This window comes from Papio anubis, chromosome 7 (genome assembly GCF_008728515.1).
Source record: "Papio anubis isolate 15944 chromosome 7, Panubis1.0, whole genome shotgun sequence".
Lineage (NCBI taxonomy): Eukaryota > Metazoa > Chordata > Mammalia > Primates > Cercopithecidae > Papio > Papio anubis.
This window is the reverse complement of record NC_044982.1, coordinates 130,616,093-130,628,982: the sequence shown is the minus strand read 5'-3', so window position 1 is coordinate 130,628,982 and position 12,890 is coordinate 130,616,093. Positions and strand designations below refer to the sequence as shown.

The window sequence follows — 12,890 nt, the reverse complement described above, 5'->3', positions numbered from 1 at the left end:
TGGGGCTTTGGAGAGGGGAGGGAGGTGGCTCCATAGATAAGCAGTGGCAACATGGCTGTTTCCTCTTGTAGTGGACTATGCTGTGGAGCAGGCCCACCAGGGTGTGTTCTTCAATCAAGGCCAGTGCTGCACTGCAGGCTCTCGCATCTTCGTGGAGGAGTCCATCTATGAGGAGTTTGTGAGAAGAAGCGTGGAGCGGGCCAAGAGGCGCATAGTGGGGAGTCCCTTTGACCCCACCACTGAGCAGGGTCCCCAGGTAGAAAAATCATAACCATTCCCTTGGTTTACTTAATTCTTGGCTGGCACAGAACTGTGTGCACTCTAGTAGGACCCAGCAAAGCAACATCTTTCTTTTCAGCTGCCGCCTTTATTACCCACCATGTCTTCATGGCTGGAAATGTAGCCAGAGAGGGATTGCTTATTTCTTATGCTTCTCTTTCCCTTTCTAAGTTGTATCTCTGAAAAACTATGGCATTACTGTTACTTTAAGAATATTCTGACCTTTGGGACTAAGCTGGAGTCTCTCAGTTCTAAAGAAAGCCCTGAGTTACGACAAGATGGGTCTCGACACTAGAACCCAGTCCCAGTCCTTCCAATCACTGAACTTTAGGACATCCCTACAGATGCCACAGTCAAGGTGGGTAGATATCTTTCTTTCCTAGAGCCATCTATCCTTTTATAAGCTGCCAAGGAGTCTGTCCAGCAGCCTGAACCAGTCTGGACATATCACTTGTAGCTTGTGAATGTGTAGGAAATGAAGGGCTGGCTCACTTCCCTTTTGCTGTATGGTTATTTCTTAATCTGAATGCCTCGTGTACTGCAGTGGGGTGGGGAGGGCCACAAAGTCTCTCCTGAGCAGCCAGACTACACTTTTCACCTCTGCAGGTTCGCCGTAATCATCAAGGCATATTTCTAAAGGGAATTCTGGTCTTAATCTGTAGACTGGTTCTGAGACTTTTTAGAAGGAACTCGGACCAGCTCCTATATGGGTCACTAAAGCATGGGTTTTCCTGTTAAAGGACAACATCTCCTCAGTTTAGGGACTATTCAAGAGAAGATTGATGTTCTGGCTGAGCCATTCAAACTTGGGTGAATGTAGGTTTTTGTATTATTTACCTCTGTCAGTTTTGGGGGGGAAGCCTGACCTTATTTTTTTTGGACTAGGAAACTAGTCCTTCACTCTTTACTGTTAATATTTTTCTCTAAAGTTCCTCTAAAAATTTAATAGGAATTCCTTTAAAAACAAACCACAATAAGATTGGGTGTGTAGCACTATCTAAAGAGGCTGTGTGCTAATTTTTGCCTCTTTTTTACTATCAATACAACTTGCTAACTTACTCAGTTATAAAGGTCAGTTTTCCCTCATATGAACAATGAATAGTAAATTAGCCAGTGTCTCCATCATTTGGAAACGTTTTTCTAAATGTTCAGCTGGTACTTCTGATTAGGCAATATCATCAGAGCAGTACATTTATTGGAATCATTGCTATATTAGGATTAACCATACAAAATTGCCAATTTTTTGTAGGTCAAAAATTGGTAAGTAACAGCAGGTTTAGATTTGACTGGGTGTAAACTTTGAAAAAATCATGTCTCCCACAGATTGATAAGAAACAGTACAACAAGATCTTGGAACTCATCCAGAGTGGTGTGGCTGAGGGCGCCAAACTGGAATGTGGAGGCAAAGGACTGGGCCGAAAGGGGTTTTTCATTGAGCCCACGGTGTTTTCAAATGTCACTGATGATATGCGGATTGCCAAGGAGGAGGTATCAAATATGCTGTTCTTACAAAAGCCACATCTTTCTTGGGATCGTTTCTAGAGCATTTCTAGTGGATGATATTAGAGTTTTAGCTCTTTATATTTTACATATATTCATTTTGCAATAGTAATGAACATGGCTATGAAAATTCCAGTTTCAAGAAGAAAAGTAAACCAAAAGACAAGCAAGCTAGGTGGAGGCCAGGTGACATGCTGTGTGCTTGTGATGATTACTAGCCAACGGAACAATCAGAATATCCTACCAAAGACCTCAACAACACACTGGCACCAGTTCAGTTCTCCTAAATATGAGTCACTAGGATGTTAACCAGGAGAGAGAATACACTGAAGCATCTTCAAATCTGTGCAAGAGAAGGACCAGGAGCAAGTCAGCCCACAGTCCAGAGCATGCAGTTCTGGAGCAGTGTTTGCAACATCATGGAGGATGCCACTTTCTCTTCTGTACCTAAAGAAGACACCCCTAGTATACAGAGTGGAATCAAGTGATGCCGGAGAGGTTGGGGAATTTGGGGATGTTAAACAAACACTAATGTTAGACTCTTCTTGGATAATCTTATCCTAGGAAAGGTTGGGAGATTTTACAGTTTTGTACTGCTAAACTTAAATGTTATTTAAGTAATCAAGGCAGAGTAAACGTGCATTGAAATGTGGAAAGCAGGTAAAAGAATGACAGAGCACCCATGTTGAGTCATACTATCTTTTTGCAGATCTTTGGCCCTGTTCAGGAAATTTTGAGATTTAAGACGATGGATGAAGTTATCGAAAGAGCCAATAACTCAGACTTCGGACTCGTAGCAGCCGTCTTTACTAATGACATCAACAAGGCCCTCACAGTATCTTCTGCAATGCAAGCTGGGACTGTTTGGTAAGATCAGAGTCAGTCTTGTAACAAATTCCACTGGTGGTATAGGGACCAGGGGGAAATAAACAAGTATCTTCTTGGAAGGATGGGGAATACCAAAAGCAATCAAACTTCACCAGAAAAGGTGTACACTCTGTACTGCTTAGATCCAGAAATCAAAGTAGATTTTAAATTACAAACTTTTCCTCTGGAGGAAAGGAATTTAAAAATCAAACTTGTAAAAGAAATGCCGTGCCACTCAGATTATTTCTGTGTGGTCAGACTTTACATGAACTCACAGTACTATGTTTTCTTCTTTCAGGATCAATTGCTACAATGCCTTAAATGCCCAGAGCCCCTTTGGGGGATTCAAGATGTCTGGAAATGGGAGAGAAATGTAAGTCTCACAGTTGCTGATGCCTGCAGAGAAATATATTGCAAATATCAGCACAGAGCAGTACTTTAAAAATAGTTAGTTTAATTGTCTTACACTGATCCATTCATTCAACAAACATTTCGTTGAGCACATGGTACTAAAAGCTAAGTACTACTACATGTTGCAGAGATGAATAAAACACAATTCCCTTTCCTAAAAATTACTGTACTATTAATTCCCTGTAATAAAGACTATGATAGAAGTATGTTAAACATTTTGTCAGTACAGAGAAAAATTTTTGACTGGTGAGGTCAGAGAAGACTTCACAAAGGAAGTGACATTTTTTTCCTGGAAGTAACATCCAGGAAAAAACCCACTTTCCCTCCTTTTGAAAGAAACTGATCTATATTTTCCAAATCCTGTGATTCACAGAGGAAACGTGTTTCATGCCCATTCCCTCAGCCATTACTGAATGCATATTCTTTTGAGCAAATGCCTAGTTCACAATTAACAAGTATTGAGCATAAACTATGTACAAAGCACTGCACTTGGTCTGTGGAGGAAGATGCAGGCCCTTAAGGCATTTAATATGTTTTGGGGTAAATAAAACTAATAACATTGAAAGAATCAGAGGAATCGCAGAGAAGACTGAAAAGCAATGGAGGAGCTCAGGGATAGGGAAGATCATTGTGAGCTGGAGAAATCTGGGAAACCTTTAGATGTGATCTGCTACAGGGGTTTGAATCAGCCTTTCAAGAAGAGGAATGTTTGGATCGAGAAGGGGGAATGTATTTTCAAGGTTGGTGGGCAAAGCAGAGTAGCAGTGGGGGAGAGTGAGTAAAGGTATTGTGGGAAAAACAACTGTAGTGTTGGTGGGAGAAATGCAGTGCACCAACAAGACGAGAGCGGAGGATTTACATACTGCAGATAGTTTCACTGGTAATCTCAAGCTCCCAAGCACTGAACTATAAAGTAGGTATAGCTTGGAGATTAGAGCAGTTTCTAGAATTACACTGCTCGGATTTGAATCCTGCCTATATTACTACCTGTACAAGCTTGGACAAATTCCTTAATCTAAGCCTCAGTTACCTCATCTATAAGATGGGAATAATTATAGTACCTACCTCAGGGTTGCTGTGAGGATTGAGTGTAAGGGTTAAGTATGCAAACATCCAACAGAATGTCTGGCAAGCCTTCAGAAAATGTTAGCTGCACTCATAACATTATTCATCAAGCAGATTCGTGTTATATAGGTGATCCCTCTTTTTCTTAACCTGTAACTTTGGCAGAAGTTTCCCTAAATCTCAGCTGGTGTCACCGACTTCTGTTCTGTATCTGGTAACGCCAGGGAGAAGCTGTTCTCACTTGAACCTTTTCTTCTGGCCTCCAGTACCCATCACTTACTTTACAGCTAGAACCTACAGACAGTCTGGATCGGATTTGTTCAGTTCTTAGTATTCCTTCAGCTTTTACAGAGTCTTCTTGTACTGCAGGTATCTCTTCATTTGCTTTTGACCTTAACTGTCTGCTTCCACTTTTCAAGATGCATTCCGCTTCTTATTTCATTTCCTTCCTCTATGTCTGTGCTCTCCCAGTCTCTGAAATGCTGGGGGTAGTCGCTGGCTCTGGGAATGCTGCTTGCATTGACTGTTTTGTTACAGATCATTAACAGGGTGAATCATGAGCATAAACTATACTTTCAATAAATGATCGCTGGTTGATGGAGCCTAATCCCAGGTTAAGCCGTGGTCCCTCATCATGGGCAGGCTTGTGACATTAGCTGAGTCTAGTCTATTCCCATCAGAAATGTTCTCCTTGCCCAGAAAGATGGTCCAGGAGACAGTTTGGCTCTATCTGAACCTCACATAACAGTGCCCGAGAGACTGAAGAACCATTTCTCTCTACTTGTCTTGCAGGCACTGTGGTGATTGTACCTTCCCAGTGGAGTTAAAAAATAATTAGGAAATGCTGTTCTTTGATGAGACCCACTTCATCTTGTCTAGATTGCATGGTTTTTTGTTTTGTTTTGTTTGGGTTTTGGTCTCTACCTTCCCCCAAAACATGTTTTCTCTTTTTTAAATGACGCAGAGTGACAGAAAATGCTTTCTTGGTCCCCAGCTCTTCCACCTCATTTGATATAGCCTCAGAAACTCCACTTAACCCTCCATCTAGACAGAATTGTTCATCTCATGGCCTGCAAACTCCATGCAGCGTTGGTCCCTGACAGCTCCCTGTCTATCCCTAAGAGGAGCAGAGACGTGAAGTGGCACTTCCAGAAACATCTGGAAACTCCAGGGAGGGCTGACCTAGCCCATGAGGTCTCCCCACAGAGAGCTGTGGGGAGGGCTGCCCTCTGTAGGTTATCTGATGGGCTGCCCTCTTAATTCCCAGGCTCAGAGACAAGCTTTTCTCAGGTCCTCCTGCCCACTGATTTCCGCCTGTTTGACTTCTCCTGTCCTTTTACTTACTTCCTCATCAAACTCCCCTGAGATAAGGGGTGGCAAAGCACAAGCCATAAAATGTCACAAACTGAGGAGATGGAAAGAATGCTGTGAACCTCAGCATTTTAAAAACTCAGGACACTGGCTTTGAGAATGAGAAGCATTGTTAGATAATCTAAATCAGGGCTTGTCAAGTTTGTGTGTGTGTGCATGCATGTGCACGCATGCATACAGAGAAGTCACCTCCAGTCTGGGTGATGGTTTTGTTAAGCATGTGTATCTAGGGACCCACTCTCAGAGATTCTGAGTTAGGTGATCTGCGATAGGACCCAGGACCTGCGTTTTTAACAATCTTCCAGAATGACTCCAGTATAGATCACTGCCCAGGACCCACAGAGAAGCACCTCCATTCCAGCAGCGTTTGCCATTGCATCACGCACCCAAACACTGGGATCCACCAGTCATCCTTGGAAGCAGCCTGCCTTCTGGTGACCCGCTTCCACCCTCCCTCTCAGTCCCCACCACCTGCAAGCTCCTCTGATGCAGGTGGTCTGGAGATGTTACTCTGAGAAGTGCTGCTGCAAGTCAAGTTAAACAGCAGGAAAATATACACCCTAAACAGAAACTCTTACTTGTTTTATGAGTGAGTCTGAGTGATTCCTAAAATGGCTGGCCAAGAGCTACCAATACTGACAGGTTACCTTAAAGCCTCTAGGCATGCCAAGTTTGATTTTTCTTAGGGACTAGAACCTAGTCTGCTGAGGAGCAGGAGTATAGGCTTCTAAATGTGATTGTGCCTTGCTGTATCTTCCTGCTGTGAAAGTGACCATGCAGAGAGATTGGGCTGCATCAATAGTGATATGCATATCTTTTATGCATCAGTGGGCTTCTTCCCTGTTAACTGTATGTGCCACAAAATTTAACTAGAGTAAATAAATTTGAGACAGAAATTCTGGAACAAAATGGTGAAATTGCTTAAGAATCCAAACTTCAGGGCTTAGTGACCTTTAAGCATTGTTTCCCAAAGTGTGACCCAAATGACCATCTATCTCACAGTCTCCTGGTCCCTCCCTAGAGCTTCTGAAACTGAATCTTTGTGGGGTAGAGGTAGCATTCTAGAATCAACAGTTGAAGCAAGCTCTTTGGGTGATATGTATGCTGAGGTTCAGGAACTGACTGGAGAGATGACTGTGCACCAAGAGGATGGCAGTGACTCAGCTGGCATCTCTTAGCTGGTTCATGGCAGAGCTGAGTGGGCACTCCTGTCTCTGACCCCAGGTTCAGTGCTCTTTGTCTTCTCCATGCCTTCTCAGTTGTGCCACTAAGACCTCTTACTGGCTTTCCTTCATGTCCTGGGCCCAGAGCAGTTCTTTTCATAGCAGATTTGAGTCCACTTCCCCCGTGCACAGATTGCTGCTCCGGACCCAGAGAGGAGCACCTCTGCTCCAGCAGGGTTTTCCATTGCATCACACACCCAAACAGTAGGATCCAACAGTCACACTTGAAAGCAACCATAATCGCAAGGTTTCTGACTCTGTAGACTTCCTTACGTTTCTCACAACCTAGTTAGAGAGTCACATGGGAGTGAAGTGTGGCTTGGGACCTGCCCCAACAAGTGCGTGCAAAAGCCAGGAAACAAGGGAGTAAATTCACTTCAAATGGGATGCACATGGTGTCCGTGATGAAGAGACACATTCAGAATTGCCCAAGGACAGGAAAATGACCAGAGAGAGCCAGAGCTGAGCTGGTAATGAAGAGACTCCGGGCCTGGATGGAGTTAATGAGGGAAGCATGCAATGAGTGGGGCAATTTCAGTGGATTTCTCTCATTCCTCTAAGCAAAATGAACTATACCGACAAGAGAACAGCCTGCTTGCCCCAGTCCCTCCTTGGCTGCCCTCTGTTGTCCCTGTCAACTCAGGTGCCCATGGTGCTCAGAGGAGCTGCTGGCAAAGCCACTGGAGCCTTGTGTAGGCCATGGGGGCTCCTAAAAGGAACCCAAATGAATCACTTACAGCAGGTCTCTCTGGTAAAGCCCAGCCACAGTAACTCATACACTGACATTCAAAAGACAGCCTTTCTTAATCATTTAATCCTTTCATATTCAAATATATCTCCTAAGTGTTCTTTTATTTTTTCCTGATCTAGAAGATATGACGAAGATATGACAGCAGGGTAGAACTAGGGAAGGGGGAGTAGGAAGCCTGTCCTTCCTCCTTCCCTCTTCACTTCCCTCCCTTTGTCATCAGGTACCTTCTTTGTGCCTGCTGTTGTAGGCTATACCCTATGTTTGGTGGAAGGCAAAAAGAAAAATCAGTAGGATACAGCTCAGCAGGGAACACAGAGATATTCAAGCCCTTTGTCCTCCCAGTGTGTTAAGTGTGGTGGCTGGGGTGTAACAAGGGGCTCTGTGAACAGAGAGGACTAAAGAGGAGCTCCTCTTGAGGCTGTTGGGAAAAGCATCACCAAAGAGTGATTTTCAAAAGAATAGAAGAAAAAAAGTTGTTATTTTAAAGAAAAATAGTTAGGAGAACATGCTTGATTTATATAATGAAATGGAAAAAAAGACATTTAAACAAGGCGAAAAGAACAAGAGAATAGAGAAGATATGTGGAGATGGAGCATTGTAGTAAACACCCAGAGGGACAGGAACACTTAGACGTGTGACCCGCTCCCACCCTCCCTCTTAGGGGAGGAAAGCACACTAGTGTCCCAAAGAGCTAATACTGAACCAGTGCTGCCTTGTAGAGAGAAGCATGGCCAGGGCGTTCAGAGACCTGGGCCTGGTCCCACTGCTGCCCACAGCACTCAGCCTCTCAGCACAGCCTGGGGTCGTTTGTGTGCCCTCTGGCCAAGGCTGACAGTAGGTCTCTGAGTAGTTGAGAGTCATTGCCTTTCTGTGCAGTATTGTGAAAACAAATCACATTTTAACTTTAAAAACTACTCATGAGATGACAGTTTCTCTGACCCTCAGAGGAAGGCTGGGCTGCCCATACATGAGGAATTTTTACATGAACACCCCAGGACTTGCTGTTCGCAGGTGATAAACTGCGCCTCCTCGGGACTCCCGCTGCACTCACATGCAGCTCCCTGGACTTCTGGTATCTGACCCAGCCCATTTCTGTGTTTCAGGGGAGAATTCGGCTTGCGGGAGTACTCAGAAGTTAAGACTGTGACAGTAAAGATCCCCCAGAAGAACTCCTAAGAAGGCCAAGGAGGAAGATGAAGCCCAGCCTGCACGTCTCTCCCTCTCTGCTTTCTCTGTAGGGCCCAGCTCTCAGGAATACACAGTTGAGCCACGGTCCTTATTTAAAGATTGAAAAGATAACATGTAGGCCAGGCAGGTCACTGCACAACTAAAGCAAACCAGCTTTAGTTTTTGGCACTCTGTAAGGGGCCACCTTAATCATACCAAATATTGGGGAAAGTGGGATAAAAGGAAGAGGAGGAGCTAGCAGATACTTCCGGTATGTCTTTCTGGAGCACAGGATGAAATAAGGGAGCTGTATTATTTCATGCCTTTGTCACAAAGAACTTTCCTCTTAAGGAAAGGTGACCTTTCTACTGTCTTCATTTTCCTCCTTTCAGGCCCTCTTCACTCACCCACCCCCGCTCTCTTCCAAGGAGATCTCAGCTGAGCTCATTTTGGGGCAGATGTTTGGGCCGGGAACAATTTTCCAAGGTTTTAAAGCCAAATTACCATTTCATGTTATCCGTTTCTTCAAAGCAAAACATGAAATGGTTTTAGCTAGAGTCAGACCAGAATGAAAATGCCAGGAGCTGGTACACTACAGATGTAATAAGAACCTGGGATATTCCTGACCCAGTCTGGTTTTCTTTTACGCATAAATAACATGAATGAAATAAGATTGGGACAATAGAGATTGGAAGTCATCATGTGCAGTTCACAGCTTCTGAGTTTGCTGCACAGTTTTGGGGTGTCTGTGTGTGTGTGTGTGTGTATGTGTGCATGTATTAGAATCCTTCCTTCTCAGTTATTCTGGAATAAGGCAAGGGGTGCATTGTTTTTCATAGCTAGATAAGATCTTTTCCAAAGTTTTTCTTAGAACCAACCAAAAAACAATCCAAGTAGGCCCAAGAATTTGATAATGCTGGATGCCTTGCAGATATCATTCAGTTTCTAATATTGGGCAACAATTACTATTAAATGAATTATTTCTGTAGTTGGAATCTGTAGCTTCTTCTGAACCTCTACACCAATACCTGCTATTCCAGTGCTGCAGGTGTGATTTTAGTCTGTCATACTGTACCAATGTGCCCTACATCTATTGGCAGTGACCTTGGAAAATCTGGCCAAGCCTAGAAGTTTTCTTTTCCATTTGCCGAGTTCCATTGTGCTAGGACTGCTGTGCTCCACCGAGCTCCTCTGTCACACCCAGGGGCTCATCCACACACCATTCTTGCACCTCACTGAGCAGGCCGTGGCCTGCAGTGTGGGGGGAGCAAAGCAGGCTCACCTCCCTTTCTTCCCAACCACATACTCCTCTTCTGCTTTCCAGTGACTCCACCAGTTTGATGTGGGAAGTTAGCTTCCTTTCCTTCTATCTTTCCAGCTGTCAAATCCAATCCAGTCTCTAACCTAGATACAGATCATTTATTTAAAAGTACCAAACATAACCTAGAGTATGTGGAATATGGGCAACTATGTATAGCCTTCTGTATTTAACGATTTTCCGCTTCCTAACCGTACCAGTTTTCTATTTATAACTCTTATCTATCCATGATGTTTTAAAGTCTCCACTTGCTGTTATTTACAAATGACAGTGCATTCAGCAGCCCGATGCCGTGAGCCCTGACAGATGCCATATTTCTGAGTGCTTCCATGTGAATGCCACCCTCCTCCTGTAGCATGTGTCCAAGTGGACATAGCCACTAACCAACTAGTTACCTTTGGACTGCAATATAAAATGTGAAAATGAAGATTTATTTCTTTTAATTTACTTAAAAAGAAACCTCCATGCTAGCAATAAAGCATTTATATTGTGTACTCCTTGGGATTGTTTGGCTGTGTTTGTAAGTCTTTGTGTCATATACTGAGTCTGTTTGGGTCCTTCCCTCAGCTGCTGGGTTTTTCATCTGTGTTACTCTCTTGGGTAACTGAGCAGAAGCCCACAAGGGTATTTTTACACAATTCATTAAGGTAAACAGTATTCAGGTAAACAAAAACCTTATTTTCCAATACTGTTTAAAATCTGTGTGCACGTGTAGTTTGGCTGGCATGTAAGTATAACCATGTATGAAATGTATGAAATAACAAGTTTCCTTTAGAATAGTCTCCATGAAAACAAATGCAGAGGAGTCTGTAGGGTCTGTTTTCACAAATGTGGACTTCATACTGCGAGCTCACATTGCTGATGGCATTTCACAGTAGCTTTATTTTTATTTACCAAAGTGAAATGAAGTCAAAGGCTGATAACCTGATAAAGTATTTTTGCAGCTGTAAAAAGAAATCTGTAAGTGGTGACTGTACTACTACCAAGATTGAGCTTGTTTTCTCTCAGTGTGTTCTCAGAGTTGAGCTTTTGAGGAGAGGTTCCAACCCTTTAGAACCGCACATCTCCCCACCTTTCCTTCCAACCTTTGGAATCTCCACCCAAGTTCCGATCAAGTGAGACAAAAGGTAAACCTAATGTCTTAGCCCCAGAGCAGATCTCGCTTGGGTGATGAGAAGCATTGCTGTGGACTGGGGTTCACTGCTCTGTTTGCCAGTAGCTTACCTTTCAGAGAAACAGATGGAGCATGGGAAAATGCAGCCCCTGCGACACTAGATGGAACTCTGAAATACAAGATGCGGGACTCCCTGAGACTCCACCTCATGTCCTGTCCATTGAGCCATGAGGAAGAAAATGAGAAAGGCCTGGACATGAAGTAATCATTTGAAAGTCTTTTAGAAAGGTGCCATTGTTGCATGTATAGATAGCAGGAATCTGGAGTCAGATAGACATGCGAAAACATTTCTGATAAAAAGAATAACCTACAAAGGCAGAGAGGAGAGGCCAAGCTCAGCATACTTAATGTGACAGTGAAGAGATGGGCTGGCAAGAGCAGGCACTGCATACTGGCAACTGGTCGGACTAGAGGGTCTTAGGTCAGCCAGAGCTGTTCTCTAGTAATGTAATAGAAAACACAGACACTTGTAGGCTTTGAGTTGGAGTGTAATGGAAGCAGTGGTTGGAGTATCCTGGTCTGGAGCAAAGTGGATGAAGAGACTGATGACAGAGTTTGTTTGCCATAAAACTGTGGATGCCATAATGCTATGGGGGAGGGAGAGGAAGGAAACAAATCAGTGGAAAAGTCACTGGAACTTAAGGAATGAATATGAAAGAATGAACAAAATTTATTAACGAAGGCAAATAGGAAAATGGTAATGCCACTGCCACAGAAGCTATAACATGAAATGCAGTTTTGGGGAGAGATCTTGACTTCAGGCTTTTGACATATAAATTGTGGAGTGATAAAGGGACATTCAGATAGAAATCTCAAGCAGGCAATTGGAGATAGGAGATTCAGACTTGGCTCAGGTGGACCAGATTCTCGCATGAACATAAAAGTGATGGCTGCAGATCTAGAGAGGGTGAGAATAAAATCAAAACCAGGGCCAGGGAGAAAAAGTCCAGCAAAAGAAATGGAGGCTGTAGTCAGAGAAATAGGAGGCAAGCTCTGCAGGTGGTAACACCCCAGAAACAAGGGAGAGAAGTGAAGGAGCATAGGCAGCAAAGGGTTGAGAAGTAGAGGGTGGTGTGTGGAGCCCGTGCATTAGAGGCTTTTGACCTCTGTCTTCATGCAGTAGAAGTTGATGGTGTGCATTAGCTGGGAGGGGTGATGGCAGGGCCCTGCTCTAAGCTGTGAGCCATGTAGCCTCCCCGATGCTCGGGGACAGCCCCGTGCACTGTCAGGCCCTCGTCCTGAGCCTTCCCACAGACACCCCTGCCACGAGCCAGGACGTATGGAATGCCTGCTCTCTTTTGCTCTCCAACTGATGCCCTTGCCCACCCAGAACTCCAATAAAGAGGGAGGGCAGGAGCTCATGGTTGATAACGGCCTCATGAGTTACAAGAAATGAGAGCTTACAGTAGCTGGGGCAGGAGGAAACTGGTCTCAGAATACATGTTAAAGAGTGAATAGATTTAGGAAGGTGTGAAAAGGAGGAATACAAGACGGCTAGGGAAAAGAGTCTCAATGCAGACTTTGCTCGTTCCGTATTGGCAACATTCTTGGCAGGGAAGGAGGGAAGGTGCAGCCTAAACAGAAATGCCCATTGCCACTTATATGTATTTATACAGTCATTTATTTTAGTTTTTCTTTTGGTTGACTAATAATTCAGAAATACTAAAATCGTTCACAAAAATGCTTAAAAGGTAAGAACAATGATAAAAACAAAGTCCCATGAATTAAAAGTTAAGAGTTTAAAAAAATGAAGATGGAAAACTA

The 12,890-nt window shown here is 43.8% G+C and overlaps 1 protein-coding gene across 1 annotated transcript in view; it reads left to right on the top strand.

Annotated features, from left to right (window-relative positions):
- Positions 1–10,446, top strand: part of LOC116275817 (retinal dehydrogenase 2) — a 59,408-nt gene extending 48,962 nt beyond the window's left edge. Inside the window, exons 8-12 of the mRNA XM_031668618.1 lie at positions 72–256; positions 1,603–1,767; positions 2,489–2,646; positions 2,945–3,019; positions 8,571–10,446. Coding sequence (XP_031524478.1) covers positions 72–256; positions 1,603–1,767; positions 2,489–2,646; positions 2,945–3,019; positions 8,571–8,643 — 656 coding nt within the window. The 3' untranslated portion in view covers positions 8,644–10,446. The remainder of the gene's footprint in view (positions 1–71; positions 257–1,602; positions 1,768–2,488; positions 2,647–2,944; positions 3,020–8,570) is intronic.
- Positions 10,447–12,890: the final 2,444 nt, after the last annotated feature.